This window comes from Capsicum annuum, chromosome 12, assembly GCF_002878395.1.
Source record: "Capsicum annuum cultivar UCD-10X-F1 chromosome 12, UCD10Xv1.1, whole genome shotgun sequence".
Classification (NCBI taxonomy): domain Eukaryota; kingdom Viridiplantae; phylum Streptophyta; class Magnoliopsida; order Solanales; family Solanaceae; genus Capsicum; species Capsicum annuum.
In genome coordinates this window covers 153,091,383-153,106,670 of record NC_061122.1, presented here as the reverse complement: position 1 = coordinate 153,106,670, position 15,288 = coordinate 153,091,383, and the positions used below count along the sequence as shown (strand labels likewise).

Sequence of the window (15,288 nt, the reverse complement as noted above, 5' to 3'; positions counted from 1 at the left end):
TAGGTAACAAATATTATCTTTCAAACAAATTTATTTTTTTAGGAATTTATTTAATTTATTTCCTTCATTTTTCGTTCCTAAAATATAGAAAATGATGAGTTGTTATTAAATTTTAGGGTGTCGCTAATTTATTTCTTTAATTTTCTTATACATGAAAGATTTTATTGTGTGTGAATAAATTATTTCTATGTAAAACATGCTTTGCATAGTTATGGTATATTATATCATATACCATAAATATATAAATATACTTAGTATGTTTTTTTATACATTGTATTTTTATATGTGTGTATTTTTATATGTGTGTATATGGTATATACATGGTATAAACTTCATATATAACATACTTTATATATTTATATTATAAATATGCTTAGTATGTTTCTTAATACTTTGTATATTTATATATGTGTGTATATGATATATACATGGTATAAACTTTATATATAACATGCTTTGTATATTTCTATTATAAATATAATACTTTATATATTTATGGGTATAAATATAATACTTTATATATTTTATGGGTATAAATATAAATTAGCAGTAAAATAATGTCTTAAATAAGGGAGAAAATTAAATAAGAGAAAAAAATAATGATGAGAGAGAAAAAGAGATATATATTAATTAGGATAGCACTAAGTTTGAAATTATAATTATCTTATTCTTTAAAACTGCTATATACGTAATATTGAAAAAGTAATGTTATAAGGAGAGTTTTATGTAAAAATTTAAAAGATTGGGGTTATATGTAGTAATAATAATAAAAGTTGAAATTGGAGTTGAAAATTTGTGAAAACAACAAAAAACCTGTTTTCCCTTTTCAGAAAAAATTTTCAGAATTATTTTTTGAATTTTCATGGCCAAACACCACAATTTTCAACTTCAGAAAAATTTTCCGAAAAAAAAGAAAAAAATTTCATGTCCTAAGAGGAGATCATCAAGAACTAGAGAGCACAAGGGCTTATGATGAAGGGACCTTGGAATAGTAACTTGCATGACATTGAATTTGAATAATTTTATGATAAGACATGGATGATGGCAGAGAGAGACTCTTCATGATGATGACAAAGAGACAATTTAATAGTAACTTGCATAGTATGAAAATTTTGAGAATTTTATGAATAGATATAGGTAGAGCGTAGAGGACATAAAGTGTATTTTGTAGATATTCATAGTTATAAGTTGAACTCGAAATCAAAATAACTCAAGTTATGAATAAAGTAATCAAAATAAACAATCTAATTAATAAGTTATCAAAATAGTCTAAACATAATAAATTATTACGTTTTTCGTTTTTTTTAACAGTCAATAACAGAGTTACTTTTTGTAAAAAGTAATAAATTATTATGGTTTACAATTTTTTTTGTAAAACGTAATAATTTATTATGTTTTGTCAAAAAAAATATAAAACGTAACAAATTGTTACGTTTTACACAAAAATCTAAGAAAGTAAATCAATGTTTTGTCACATCATTGCTTTTATATCAACTTTTTTTCAATAAATTGTAAGAAAAACTTACGTTATGTCAACCTCCCTTTCGCTTCTCTTACGCACAACAAATATCTACTCTATTATTCTCATCCATAACCAAACTCCACCACTCCCTTCTTATTAAACATTAAATAAACTATTCACAATTATTGTCATTAAATTTGAAGCAACATTATTCCTACAATCATCAATCTTCTCAACTCGTTTTTTTTTTTATCTTATTATTATTATTATTATTATTATTATTATTATTATTATTATTATTATTGATATGTATAAGAAAAAATGATTTTTTCAATGTTTATTTGATATAAAACGTAAGTTTTTTTATGATTTTATCAATTTTGAGAAAATGTAAATATAAAAGCGATGATGTGACAAAACACTGATTTATAAGTTTTGATGAAATTTTTATTCTTTTCTTGATATTGATGAAATTAAATTAATTATATATTCATATAAACAACTAATTTTCTATGGATGTTGAAAAACGAACTATGTTTTGTCTTTTATTTATTTTATTAAAATAATATAATAAATTAATATGATGACAATAATTGTGAATAGTTTATTTAATGTTTAATAAGAAGGGAGTGGTGGGTTTTGGCTATGGATGGGAAGAGTAGAGTAGCTATTATTGTGTGCAAGAGAAGTGAAAGGGAAGTTGACACAACTTAAGTTTTTCTTACGATTTATTGAGAGAACGTTGACATAAAAGTAGTGATGTGACAAAATATTGACTTATTTTTTTTAGATTTTTGTGTAAAGTGTAACAATTTGTTACATTTTTTTTTTTGATAAAACATAATAAATTATTATGTTTTATAAAAAGTCAATTTCGTTAGTTAACCGTTAAGAAAAAAGTAAAAAACGTAATAATTTATTACGTTTAGTCTATTTTGATAACTTATTAAATAAGTGACCAATTTTGATCACTTTATTTATAACTTGACTTATTTTAATTTCGAGTTCTTATAAGTTTAGGTGGGATAAATTGGCTAAAGGACATAACTATGTGTGCAGATTTCTTATTTTTTTCTGGTGATTGTTGGATGGGGTAAAATGGTATAAACGATAATGGAGAAGTGCACATTTTTATTTTTTGAAAAGGGATATAAAGAGGCTAAGAACTTTAAAGATTTGTGTAGATACTTTATTTTGCAACGACATTTTACGGTGGAAGAAATTGACTAACGATTTTAAGACTTTATTCTTTACTTGAGTGGTCAAGTATCTTCCCCAACATTGAGCCAATCAATTACATGGGATGGGATAACTCGTAGTGGGAGATTTTGTCTTTTTGGTTCAATAAGAAAAGTTTTTAAATATGTAATATTTATTTTTTATATATAGAATAAGTATATTTTTACTCATCTACAGCTTAAATATTTTTTTACCTTTTATGCTCATTTATCTCTCAACATATTTTTTGTTATGAAATATAAAGCAAAGAAGAAGAAGAACAGAGAGAGTGATTATTATTTTTCTTAGAGTCTATTACAATGAAGAAAACCCCTTTATTTATAGGGAAAACTAACCTTAGAATTTCTAACTTTTTTCATAAACAGACATTCACTATATATGATAATATATTTTTAACATTCCCCCTTAAATGTCTAATTGATAGATAATGTGCCTCGTTAAAATCTTAAAAAATTAATAGATAATGTGTCTCGTTAAAATTTTACTAGAAAAAATCCAGTGAAAAAAAAATATAGTGAAGCAAAAAGAGTACACATCTCTAACAATATGCATGTAGGTTGCCTCATTAAAAACCTTACAAGAAAAATCCAGTGGGATAAAACCTCGTAAGAAAAAAAGAGTACAACGCATATTAACTCCCCCTAATTAGAAAATCCTTCAACCTTTGCATCCCGATATTTTGCACCATCTTCTTGAAAGTTGCAATTGGAGGATACTTGGTGAATAAATAAGTCATATTGTTGCTTGAATGAATCTATTGCACGTTAATATCATCATTCTTTTGTAGCTCCTGTGTATAGAAAAGTTTTGGCGAAATGTGCTTCGTTCTATCTCATTGTGTACTCCCTTAGTTGTGTTGTGCATGTTGCATTATCCTCATACAAAAACTATAGGTACTTTGTCATATTTCAAATCACATTTTCGCGAATGAGATGTATCATGAACCTCAACCACACACACTGAATAACTATTATCTCAGCATAATTCGATGAAGTGGTTATGATAGACTATTTTATATATCTCCAAGATATGACAGTACCCCACATATGAACGCATAGCCTGTTTGAGATTGAACTTTATACGGGCCAGATAAGTACCCGGCATCAACATAATCAATAAGAACGGGACTGCAATCTTTAGAATAAATAAGCTCATATGTTTGATCTCATTTTGATGTCTCCTAGTAGGAGTAGAACTATACCTTGTTAATAACTTAATCGAAAGGCTATCTCGGATCTTGTAGTATTTGCAAGATATATGAGTTCACCAATTGCACTAAGATATGGTAATTCATAACCAATCCAAAATGGTTTATTTCTCATTTCAGCAAATAATCTATTGCTTTTAAAAACTCTCCAAGAGTTTTAATAATTTTCAAGCTATAATCCTATACTTCCTCCGTCCCAAATTATGTGTCGTCATTTGATCGGACACGATATTTAAGAAATAAGTATTGACTTTGTTAAAGTTACAAAATTATCCTTCTTTAAAAAAGAAATAATAGTATTTAAAATCAAGTGGGACTACTTTTAATTGAAAAAAAAAAAGTAATAATAATTAAAGTAAAGTGGGACCACTAATGGTAAAATTGTAATTATGTTTTTAAAAACTTACCAAATAAGAAAAGACGAAATTCTTTTTAGGACAGACCAAAAAAGAAATGACGACACATAATTTGAGATGGAGGGAGTACAATATAAGGATTCTAAATAAGTTTCTCAGAAATTTTTATATGCTTCAAATATTTTGAATCCTTAAAAAAGTTTTCATATAAATTTTGTCAAGTAATAATATTCAACATTTCATGAGTGATATCTTCAAGTATCTGGACTGCAAATCAAATAAGTTTTATGATTACCAAGATCCATCCTTTCACGTCACATGATAAATATTACTACGTCAGCATACTTAAATCAATGTAGAATTTGAATTCTCGTAATTTTTCATAATATTGCGCCAATATTGTATCAAAGATATTAATGATATTTCATTTCATATCGGTTCACGGTGTGACATAACATTTTGAAATCTCATCACTTTATTATTTTCAGGTTCCTGAACCTCTCATAAGGTTTCATGAATTGTTATGTCGTAGGCTCTTTAAGAACACATTGCCTTCTTATTATGATTATTTTCTCCGTATCCTTTTCAAGGATTATTGTATTTGGAATCGATTGGTCTATCACGCTTCACGCATGCATAGATCTTGTCCTTTAGAAATACAAAATAGGAGCATTTACAGCTTAAATATGATATGCTTTTGGCATTTGACTTGAATTATCTTTTGAATGAAGATCTGATGATAATTTCTAACATATTTCATAACTTCTTATAATCTCCCCCTTATGTTAGGAAAGTAAATATACATCCTTTATCTTCTTTGAGGAATTCATCTTTATGCATTGTGATATATTCATTTATCAAATACCACACATCAAAACTACTAGATGGAATGATTGATTCTTGACCTTGAACCAATTGAGATGGAAGTATTAATCATAATTTTTGGTCTAATGCAAACAAGTGTTATTATATGCAACATATCATATTTGAGACCAACACATGTGGCTTTGTTCTCATAAACAATGATTCAACTATTTATTAAAGGTATTTAACATCAACTTAATTAGCATTATCAAGATGAATTGTCTTGATTACATAATCTGAAAATTATGTTCTTAACTCAATTTTATTGAGCAAGTAACTTTATGAATAACAAATTGCAGGTTGACAATAAATATACATGCGATCATCTTATTGATGCATCTTTTCAACAAATCACATGATAGGTGAGCAAGCCCATATTCACCTTTTATAATTTTCATATTTTAAGGGATTCAATCCCAATATTAGTTGGTCCAACCAACTCATCATAAGAACAAGCAACATTAAAAGTAATGAACAATTTTCTAATTCTTTAATATAACGTGTTATTAAATATAAAATGGAGAAGAAGAAGAATAGAGAGAAGAGAGAGTGGTTATTATTTTTCTTGAGAGGTCTCTTGATGGGTTTATTACAATAAAGAAAAACCCATTATTTATAGGGAAAACTAAACTTAGGGTTTCTAACTTTTTCATAAATAGACATTCACCATATATGACAATATATTTATAATATTTTTTTCCTTAATTTTCATTTTTTTTATTTTTTCCTTCTCCTTTTTTGATTCATTTGACCCAGTCTTTAGTTTCTTTATTTTTATTTTTCTTTTTTTTCTTTTTTAATTCTTTTTTTCTCAACCTTCACTTTTCTTTTATTTTTTTTTTATCTTTTCACATTTTTTCTACTTTTTTTCATTTTCTCAAAATATTTTTGTTTATATTTTTTTTTTCATTTTAATTTTTCTCAATCTTTATGCTTTTTTATTTTTTCTTTTTTCTTAATCTTTATTCTTTTTTTCTCAATCTTTATTTTTTTCTTTTCTATTTTTTTATCAACTTTTATTAATTTTGCTAATGAACATAAAGTTGGATGATCTACAAAGAGAATCTTCTTTCTTTGACATTGAAGAAAATTTAAAGGAATGACTTATTGTTTGAAAGTCCTTTGGAATAAGTCTTGCTTTTAAGGCAAGTGTTATAGTACATCTCATAAATCAAACACAATGTGATAGTGTCAAGTCTTGCTTATAGGGCATAACTTGTTATATGAAAATTCTTTAGTTAAGTCTTGCCTCTACGGCAAGAGTTAATTAATAGTATCTCATAAATTAATAAATAATGAAGTAGTGTTAACTCTTGCTCAGTGGAGTAACTTGATTTGTAGGAGCTTCTTGGTTTAAGTCTTGTCTTAGAGGCATGACTAATAAAGCACCTTATAAAATCAAGATACAACATAGTAGTGTCAACTCTTGCCCACGGAGCGTAACTTGTTGTTTGAAAGTCCTTGGTCTAAGTTTTACCTCTAAAGCAAGAGTTATAGATTATCTCATAAATCAAGATACAATATAATATGGTAGTATTGTTTGAAAGTTCTTGGACTAAATTTTGCCTTTAAGGTGAGAGTTATAGAACATCTCATAAATCAAGACACAATATTGTAGTCAAATCTTGTTCATAGAAGGTAACTTATTGTTTGAACTTTGGGCTAAGTCTTACCTCCAAGACAAGAGTTATAGAATATTTCATAAATCGAAACAAGATGTGGTAGTGTCTAACTCTTGCCTATAAGGTGTAAGTTGTTGTTGAAAGCATTTGCGCTAAGTTTTGCCTCTAAGAGAAGAGTTATAGAGCATATCATAATTCAAAACACAATATGGTAGTGTCAACTTTTTCCCATTGTATGAAATCTGTTGTTTGAAAGTCCTTGAAATAAGTCTTACCTCTAAATCAAGAGTTATAGAACATCTCATTTATCAAAACAAAATGTGGTAGTGTCAACTCTTACCCATGGGGTATAAGTTGTTGTTTGAAAGTTTTTGGTCTAATTCTTGCCTCAAAGACAAGAGTATAGAGTATCTCATAACTCAAAACATAATATGGTGTCAACTCTTGCCCATTATATGTAATTTGTTGTTTGAAAGTTCTTGAAATAAGTGTTACCTCTAAGGTGAGAGTTATAGAACATCTCATAAATCAAGACACAATGTGGTAGTGTCAACTCTTATTCATGGGGTATAATTTGTTATTTGAAAATCCTTGGGCTAAGTCTTGCCTCTAAGGTAAGAATTATAGAGCATCGCATAAGTCAAAACACAATCTGGACATAATTTATTGTGTGAAAATTCTTGGGCTAAGTCATATCTCATAACTAAAAATACAATGTGGTAGTGTCAACTCTTCCTTATGAGACGTAACTTATTGTTTGATAGTCAATAAAATTACGGACATAGCTGAAGCTGACATGTTATAAATGTCTATTTCACTTTTTTTTATTAGATATTATTATTTTTTAATATGTAAATGATAAATAATAATTAATTAGGGATGATATAGTAAAATCACCAAGCAAGCGGACACAACATCAAAAAAATGTCTGCTTTATCACGCTTTTATATAGTACTAATATGTAGTACTAGATACTAGATACTAGAATTGTGTAAATAATTTTTTTAGTTTGGGTTGTTGATATTTAATTAAAATTAGTTATACAAATAAAATATTCTTATTATTTTATGATTCCAACATTATATATGCTTGAAAACTATTTTTATATTTTTTACTTCGTAAATGAAAATTATTTGTTTTATAGGTAAGTTCTTAATTGATATACAATACTTTAAAAGGTAAAAGGAGTTAATAACTCAAACGGTTACTCAATTTTGAATTTTTATCCCAGAAAGTCACTCAACTTTGGACTTTTATTCTAGAAAGTTACTCAACTTTAATTCTTACTCAGAAAGTCACTCAACTTTTATATTTTTACTCAGAAAGTCACTCAAATTTAAGTGATTTTCTGGGATAAAAATTCAAAGTTGAGTAACCATTTGAGTTATTAACTCAAGATAAAAGGAGACATAAGTTGAAAATTTAGAGGGCGAAACAGGAACTTAAAATGTTCAATTGAATGAGAGGGAGAGAATACTGTTCAAATTTCTGGTTGATGTTTGATTTTTGAAGCAAACTTGGACAAAATGATTTTCTCCCGCTTATATTTCTTAGTTTGTTATTAATAGTATTTTCTGTTAAATAATTTTGATTTTATCCAAATATAAGTGATATATTGAAAGAAGATAAAATGGATAAGAAAACATGTGTACCTCTTTTTTTGGTTGCAGATCCTGAGAGATTTAGATTTGCAAGAGAGACATCATTTGGACGTAGACATTTGCATTTCTGGAGGAACTCGCCAATTCTTCTCTGGATAGTATGATCTAGCTGCAACTTATTTCTACTCCTTTTTCTTTTTTAATTCCTCCAATTTAAAAGCTGTAGCATTCTTTTTAAACAAAATTTTTTTATTTTGATTAATGGGACCATGCTGTGTTCCAGGTTTGTTTCTTCAGACAATTCTATGCATCGGTTGAACGAGTAGACTATCTTACTCTCAGACATGGCTTTGTAATGGTAACTTTGGTGCAACTTAAAATTATTGTTATGGAAAATTCAGTTTTGGGCGAATTTAAATTTTAAATTTTGTAAACCAAAGTGGAAAGAGTTGGTGGGGAGTCATAATTAATTTAATATTGATCATGACTTGTATTTTTTTGCATTCCAGGCACATTTAGCACCTCAGCAAGAAAAAAAATTCGATTTTCAGTTGTATATCAATAGAGCACTTGAAGAAGATTTCACAGACGTCGTTGGAATAAGGTTAGTTAAACCATCATACTCATACATAGTTACTACTACTATCCTATTATCCCTTTTTTTCCCTCAAATTGTTTTTAATTTTAATTTAAAAAGTGTTATTCACGAGAATGTCACCCTCTTCTATGTGACAGTCCAGTATTATGGATATTTGCAGTGCTCTACTTTCTGACAAATACCAATGGTAAGCTTGCTAGACTACATTCCTTTAAGATATTATTTGGACGGACCTAATTATATGAGTGGAACAAAAATGATCGATATACTTTGACTCATTCAATACAAATAGACATGAAAGAGTTGGGTAACATTCGGCAGCAGCACATTTGGAATTACGTACTCCCTCTCTCATTTTATGTGTCATAGTTTGATGACGCGAGTTTTAGAAATAAGTAAAAACTAAAAAGGTGTTACATTGACTTATTTTTTAGTGTTTTTGGCTTTTACACATTTCTTTTTGACAGTATTTAGCAAAAATAATAAATGCTTAAAAATACTTTATTTTAGCTTGAAAAGTACAAAAATAAGTCAAAAGTCAAAAGTAGGTTGTTACCGACTTTTGACTTTTGACTTAGAGCTTTTAAGCCACTTAAAATAAGCCCATTGAAATATCCCTTGATAATTTTTATCAAATTGTTCTTTATTAAAAAATGTACTATCACTATTTTTAATTAAGTGAGTTATAAGTGGGATCAATAAGGATAAAAGTGAAATTGCATCTTTAAATAGTTACTAAATAAGAAAAAGTGACTTTCTTTTGAGATAAATAAAAAAACATAATGATACATAAAATGAGACGGAGGGAGGACAATGGACCATCAGCTGTCACATATAGTCTTAATATATTTTTTTTTTCCATCATCAAACGTTTGAAACTGACTGTACTATACCTATTAAGAACCCAACTTTGAGCTTCTCATTGTTACAAGACCGTATTTTACATTTTCTTCTATCTCCCTTGTCCATTCATGTTTAATAAATTGACTTTTGCTTCAGGTTGGTATTCATACTATTGGCTACCATTCATACCCTTAATTGTAAGTCAACCCAGACGATGACATTTTTTCTCTTCTTAAATTTCAATTTTCTAATTCTAGAAGTTGATTATTAGGGGTTCACATCTAAAGTAAAACAGGTGAATTAATTTTTGCAGATAATACTACTGGTGGGCACAAAACTACAAGTGATTATAACAAAAATGGGACTAAAGATTCAAGAAAGAGGAGACATTGTTAAGGGGGCACCATTAGTTGAACCAGGGGATGATCTTTTCTGGTTTAATCGCCCTGCTCTTTTGCTCTTCTTGATTCACTTTGTTCTATTTCAGGTAATAATTAAACTAATTGTAATTCTTGGGGGAGTAACTTTGTTGTGCCATTTTATGCTAAGCACGTGGTCGTTTGGCCATATAGGACCTCAACATGAAGTTCTAATTGTAAATCAACTTTGTTTATGATATTTGTACAATTTTTCAACTTCAAATTCCAAATTCTTCAAAAAAAAAAAAAAAAAAGTAGTATTTCTTTTAAAAAAAATAAAAATAAAAATTGGAGCAGGGGAAGGAATTATAATGTGCGGAATTGAACCTTCACCAATAAGGTGAAAGTTCAGGTAACTAACCAATTAAGCAACTAAGATTTTCTTAAAAAAAAGTAGTATTTCCAATGCCACGTTGTGATTTTTTTTTTTTTTTTTAAATATAAAACTTAAATTGAAAGTTTATATTTTGCAAAAAGATCCATAATTTTAGTTTTTTACAAAAGAAAAACTCATGCATGAAATAAAGAGATTGTCAGTAGCATGCATGTGAGAGAATTTATATCAAAGAATAACTAGTTATACTCTTGTTGATTTATTCAACTGTGAATCTTTTAAAAATTATGTATATTTGAAATTTTATAATAGCATGTAACCGCAAACATTTCTTTATAAAGATATTTGCTGAAATCTTAAAGCTTCTACCGTTTATTCAGGATTTCTGGTAATAATTTTCTTCATTCAGTGCAATGATGCGGATTGAGAATTTGATGAAAATATCTGGGTCTACTCTTTGGTTTTTCAGAATGCATATCAACTTGCTTTCTGTGCTTGGAGCTGGGTAAGTACTTATGTTTCGATGTCTTTCTCTTTTGTTCCTTTAAAATTAAAGGTAGGATGTCGTATGGTCGAGGATAGAATAGAAGATCCAATTAATGGGTCACGAACGCAACATGAAAACTTTGACTAATTAATTTGTTAACAGACAACACTACTAAATAGGAACCTTTCTTTTTGTTGATTTTCTATTTACGGATCCCATGAAAACATGACACTGATTCTTGATCAGTCTAGACAAATCTAATAGTTGCTCCGTACATTTTTACTTATCCTCTAATTAAAAATAGGTGTCTAACAATACTTGTTCAATTTAAAATATTAATGAATAATTTATCGATTTTATACTTAATATTAAATATAATTTATTATTCAATACATTTACCTAAACATTAAATTTTTTATATTCATAAAGTAATATGATAAACTATCTTTATCATTTACTATTTTTTAATGTCTACGTTAAGTAAATAGCGGACAACTATTAATGAACGGGGGGACTACATTGACACTCATAATTAATGGATTTCCACATGACTAATTAAATCATGATGGTCCCTACTATTCCCTCCATTCCTAATTAGTTATTGCCTTACTAAAAATAAATATTTTTTAATACTTGTTATTTCACAAAATCAAATCATAGTTACCTTTTCCCCCATCTTTTTGCTTAATCATAAATACGGAGAGATAGAGCTGGACATAATTTGGTTAAAATAAAAAAAATTGAAATTGAAATTTGATTCAATTTTTTTATTTTTTGGTCGATTTCGATTTCAAAATTTAAAATTCTGATTATTTAGTTTGATTTTCGTTTTGTCAAAAAAAAATTTGATTAAACCCCAAAAACCAAGATATATATATATATATATATATATATATATATATATATATATATATATATATATATATATATATATATATATACATCTTTCGTACAATCATAACTCAAGTTGGATAAGTTTCAAACAGTTCAAAGGAAAATCTTTCGGCAATTTCATTTATTGAGCGGTCTTTCCTCCTTTTTTGTTTGTCTCGTTTAAAATCGGATTCTATATATATATATATATATATCCAACTTCCAGCTCACTATGTACCAGGCCCGATTTTATGCCTAACCCATTACCATTTATCCAACCCTAACTTCGCTAATATCACATAATAGAGACTCACACTTATGATGACCTCTCTCACTCCCGCCTCTTCTCTGCTCTCACAACCATCGCCGATAAAACAACGGTCAGAACTCAGACCACCATCGTCAATGGCCATGGATGACAATCGGTGCCACAACCCACAATACCACCTTTTTTTTTTCTTTCCTACTTTCAAGTTTCATCTTTTCTTCTAGTTACACACATGCTAGTTCAATTATTTTTCTTTGCAATTTTGGTTGTCTACTCTGAAAAGTGGACACTGTTGTTTGTTGTTGTTGTTATCTATTACAGTAAAGTATTTTTGTATAATGCTATTATAAAAGCTACAAGAAAATCAAGTCACAAGAAAATAAAAAATCACTATGATGATACTCAAACCAAAAAATCAAATCAAAATAAATCGAATTAAATTTACAAAAATTGAAATCAAACCAAAACTATTTCAGTTCGATTTCGATTTGAATTTCACCAAATCAAAAATTAAAAAATCGAACAAATTTCACAAATCGAACCAAATTAATCGAACGCTCATCCATACAGAGAGATATTAATATAATACAAAAAAGAGAAGTACTAAATAGAGAAAAGTAATAAATAAGAAAAATTTAATTAATTTAGTATGTACATAATGTTTCTATTAAGAATAGTGCAAACAAAAATGGTGAAAATTATTTAGAAATGGAAGAAAGTAGTATGTAATGCCAACCCAATAAACCTCACCCCACCCCACCCCCTCCCCGAAAAAGAGGAACTAAACTAAAAGGAGAAACGAAATTTCTTGAGAAAAGACATAAAATCACTCCTAAACTTATCCACTGAATTTACTTTAGATCTTTAATTCTACGAGTATTTATTTACCTCCTTAAGAACCTTGAAGTGAATAAATACAACCCTAAGAATATAATACCACTCTCACAATTAAGAGTGGATGACACTCTCGCCACATCATTGCCATATTAGAGCCTGATACGAGCCAAATGATCATCATAGCCTTCGATGACATCATGCGATGCCAACTCATGAAAAATTCGATAGTGGTCACATTGAAGGGAAGAGAGCATGCATGGAGAGGCTATTTTGAGCATTCCATAATGAAAAATCGTGTGTGGAAAGTGGCTTGGGGGCTGTTTTAAGATCCACGACCTTGGAGCATTGGAGAGCACATTCATTAAGGATGTTTTGCGGATTTTGCATTTCAAAATTACACTCTATGCCCTTCCTATCATTAAGGGAATTTTGGGCACTTTATGTTGTAATAGGTTGTAAATAGGCTCCTTTAGTCTTATTTTCATTAGTTTATGGATGATGAATATTTGAAACATTGGAAGTTCTTTCTTTGAGAGTGTAAAACCTTAGGTGCAGGGCTTGGAAAAGCTATAAAAATCAAAATGAGGGCTAATTCAAGTGTGGAATCACTTAAGTTGCAAATTGGCTTGAAACGTTGGTGCTAGAGGAGGTAATATCCCTCTTGTGTCTACGTCGGAGTTAGGTGATTATCGTGTGTTGGTGTTAAGGGTCCTTAGATTTTATATATCTTAGGGTTCTTAGGATTTATACCTTTATTTGTCTATCTATCTATCCTTTTAATCTATTGCAAATCATGTGTTTGTGCTTGTCTTCTTATTTTTGTTTTTGGTGTTGTTTGGTCATCTCGTGAGTAGACTATTTTGTGTCATGTTGTGGGCTGTTTTGTGCCATTTTTTGGTTGATTTTATATCATTTGGTATCAGAGCTAAGACTGATTTTGTTCCCACAAGATCAATCTTGGGCTCGTAAACTTGACAATAATTTTTTTTATTGAAAACTGAAAATTTCAGAAAAAAAACAATCTGCTCATGTTTGTGCTCTTGACTGAAATTGTGTTCTTGTTGTGTTTGGCCGAGATTTGTGTCTAGATATAGGTGTGTTTTGCTTATCTTAGTTGTTTCTAAGTGTTATTTTTGTCTTCACTAACCCTTGAGTCTAGATCCAAGTTGAGCTTGAACATTATTGTTGGTGTTGTTGTTACGGTTTCAAGAACTTAAGCATTATGGTGTTGTTCTTGTTGGATCTGAATACTTGAAGGTGTTGGCTTGAACTTGTGTTGTTGATATTGTGTTGTGGGTTATAATCTTGAGAAGGTGTGTTTTGATTCTTAGGGGTTCACGTGAGGTTTGGTTTTCAAACTTCTATTGAAGGTTCTTGTTGTTCTAGACCAATCTTCATTTCTAGTTGCAAGAAGACTCTTCAATAGTGTTGTTTCAATTAAAAACCAAGTGAAAAGAAGTGAAGTCTTTGTTAGTATTGAAAACAAATCCCAAAGACCTACCAAAAGGGAAGAGGGACAAAAGATTTACCAAAAAGACTAGTTTTCGAAAGAAAAAAAGACCACTTTCCTAGGTGTACAAAAGAGGAAAAGTTCACCAACCCTTCAAAAAGGTGTCTTGCCTAAAAGGTGTAAGACAAGTAAAACCTTTTTGAAAGGTGAAAAGGGCTCCAATATTGTTGTTGTCTTCTCCAAGGGCGGCTAAACCACTTTAAGAATAGAAATTTGAACCAAAATTTCAAAGTTGGAAAAAATAAGAACCTTTCAAAAATCGCAACCAATCCTACACCTCCACATCACCAAATTCCGTACAACACCGAAACTTTTGTCTCAAAATCTTGGATTCTTAGTTTTGTTTTGTTGATTCTTATACTAATTGGCAACTAGTAAATACCTACTAAGTTATAAATTAGTTTTTGAATCCGTTTCTTCATGTTAGAGTTATTTTTGTGCTTTTATTGTTTTTGAATCATAGTATTTCTTGGTTCATGTTCGGATATTACTTTTTTGAATTTTCAAGCAAGAATCCATTCTGACCAAGGAGTAGACTCACCCCTCGACTCATCACGAACTACAAGCCGACTTGCAATACTTGTGAAACAAGTGTGAGACGATCAATGTGTGTGAGAGTGTGGTGAGGATTTTGTGAACTATTTTTTTTTCTTTTGTTTTGTAAGTTTGTTTTGTTTTAGGTACAATTACAATGGAACCCGTGACTTTAACCTCTCAACCCATGGACAACAATGTCACCAATGCTATTTTTGCCCTCCTTGGCTCTAT

The 15,288-nt window shown here is 29.0% G+C and overlaps 1 protein-coding gene across 1 annotated transcript in view; it reads left to right on the top strand.

The window, feature by feature from the left end:
- Positions 1–15,288, top strand: part of LOC107850812 (MLO-like protein 6) — a 132,359-nt gene that overhangs the window by 107,904 nt on the left and 9,167 nt on the right. Inside the window, exons 6-12 of the mRNA XM_047400424.1 lie at positions 8,421–8,509; positions 8,635–8,709; positions 8,861–8,955; positions 9,087–9,136; positions 9,949–9,989; positions 10,106–10,279; positions 11,015–11,050. Coding sequence (XP_047256380.1) covers positions 8,421–8,509; positions 8,635–8,709; positions 8,861–8,955; positions 9,087–9,136; positions 9,949–9,989; positions 10,106–10,279; positions 11,015–11,050 — 560 coding nt within the window. The remainder of the gene's footprint in view (positions 1–8,420; positions 8,510–8,634; positions 8,710–8,860; positions 8,956–9,086; positions 9,137–9,948; positions 9,990–10,105; positions 10,280–11,014; positions 11,051–15,288) is intronic.